Raw genomic sequence first — 1,019 nt, 5'->3', positions numbered from 1 at the left:
CCCTGGGCGCCAGCAGGGGGCTGGGGGAGCTGGGCTGACGCCCGGCGATGCCCAGGGAACCTTGGGGCTTGGCACCTCTCAAATGCCGTCCGGTCGGCCTTCTCTGGCCCGTTCTGCGGATATCTGGGCGGGGACCGGGGACTCCCGGAGTCACCCCTCCCTCCTCTCAGCGGGGATGCCAGGCGGCGCAGGGGGAGCCGGCCTGCGCTTACCTTCGGGCGCCGGGGGCGGCTCCAGCCGCTTTCCGCGGGACAGGAAGGCCTTGGGCAGCAGCAGGGACACAGCCAGGACAAGCCCCGAGGCCAGGGCCAGCCTCTGCACGGTAGAGAACGCCATGGCCGCGGGCCCTCGCCCTCGTCCTCGCCGCAGGTGCGGACGCGAACCGGAACCGGAACCGGCCCCGCAGCGCCGGCGGCCTCCTCCGAGCGAAGCGCGGGCTGCGCTGACGGACGGCGAGCGCGAGGGACAAGTGCGCGTGGCGCCCGCGCCTCCCGCGAGGTTTCACTGTGCATGGTCCCCGCGCCCTCCCATTAGTGCAAACTAGAACCCCCTTCCTCGCGCCCCACCTGCCCCTGCGCATTCGGCCGCCTAAATAGCCGACACTGTGCCCTCCGCTCCATCCCCGCGGACCAGCACGGCGCACTACCCACCCCAGACCGCACCATCGACTTCCTCCTTATCTCAACGAACTCAGAATCTTCCAGTTCCCACCCATGCCTCTCACAGCTATTCTCCATCTTCAGCCAAAGGGGATAATGCTAAAACGCAGGTGTAATGACCAGTCTCCACAGCACAAAGCCTTTCAACAACTCCTCTTTATCCTCAGAACAACTGTCAAACTCCTGACCTCAAGGCCGAGTGTGATCTGGTCTTACCAATGCTCCATCCACATTAGGTCATTTGCTATTTTCCCAGCATATTCCTTGCTTTCAGGGTAGCTTTGCTTGTCCTGTTCCCTATGCATGGAAAACTCCTAAAGCCATCTCCACCTGTTAAAATCTTTCTGCAGAACAGGGGGG

The 1,019-nt window shown here is 63.5% G+C and overlaps 1 protein-coding gene across 5 annotated transcripts in view; it reads right to left on the bottom strand.

Annotated features, from left to right (window-relative positions):
- Window positions 1-582, bottom strand: part of RIC3 (RIC3 acetylcholine receptor chaperone) — a 40,036-nt gene extending 39,454 nt beyond the window's left edge. Inside the window, exon 1 of one of the 5 annotated variants that reach the window (XM_019629273.1) lies at window positions 213-582. In XM_019629273.1, the coding sequence (XP_019484818.1) occupies window positions 213-336 (124 nt within the window). In that variant the 5' untranslated portion in view covers window positions 337-582. The remainder of the gene's footprint in view (window positions 1-212) is intronic. The other 4 variants (XM_019629278.1, XM_019629274.1, XM_019629275.1 and 1 more) reach the window with 4 other exon arrangements.
- Window positions 583-1,019: the final 437 nt, after the last annotated feature.

Source organism: Hipposideros armiger, unplaced genomic scaffold (genome assembly GCF_001890085.2).
Source record: "Hipposideros armiger isolate ML-2016 unplaced genomic scaffold, ASM189008v1 scaffold_834, whole genome shotgun sequence".
NCBI lineage: Eukaryota > Metazoa > Chordata > Mammalia > Chiroptera > Hipposideridae > Hipposideros > Hipposideros armiger.
This window is presented reverse-complemented; position numbering and strand designations above follow the sequence as displayed.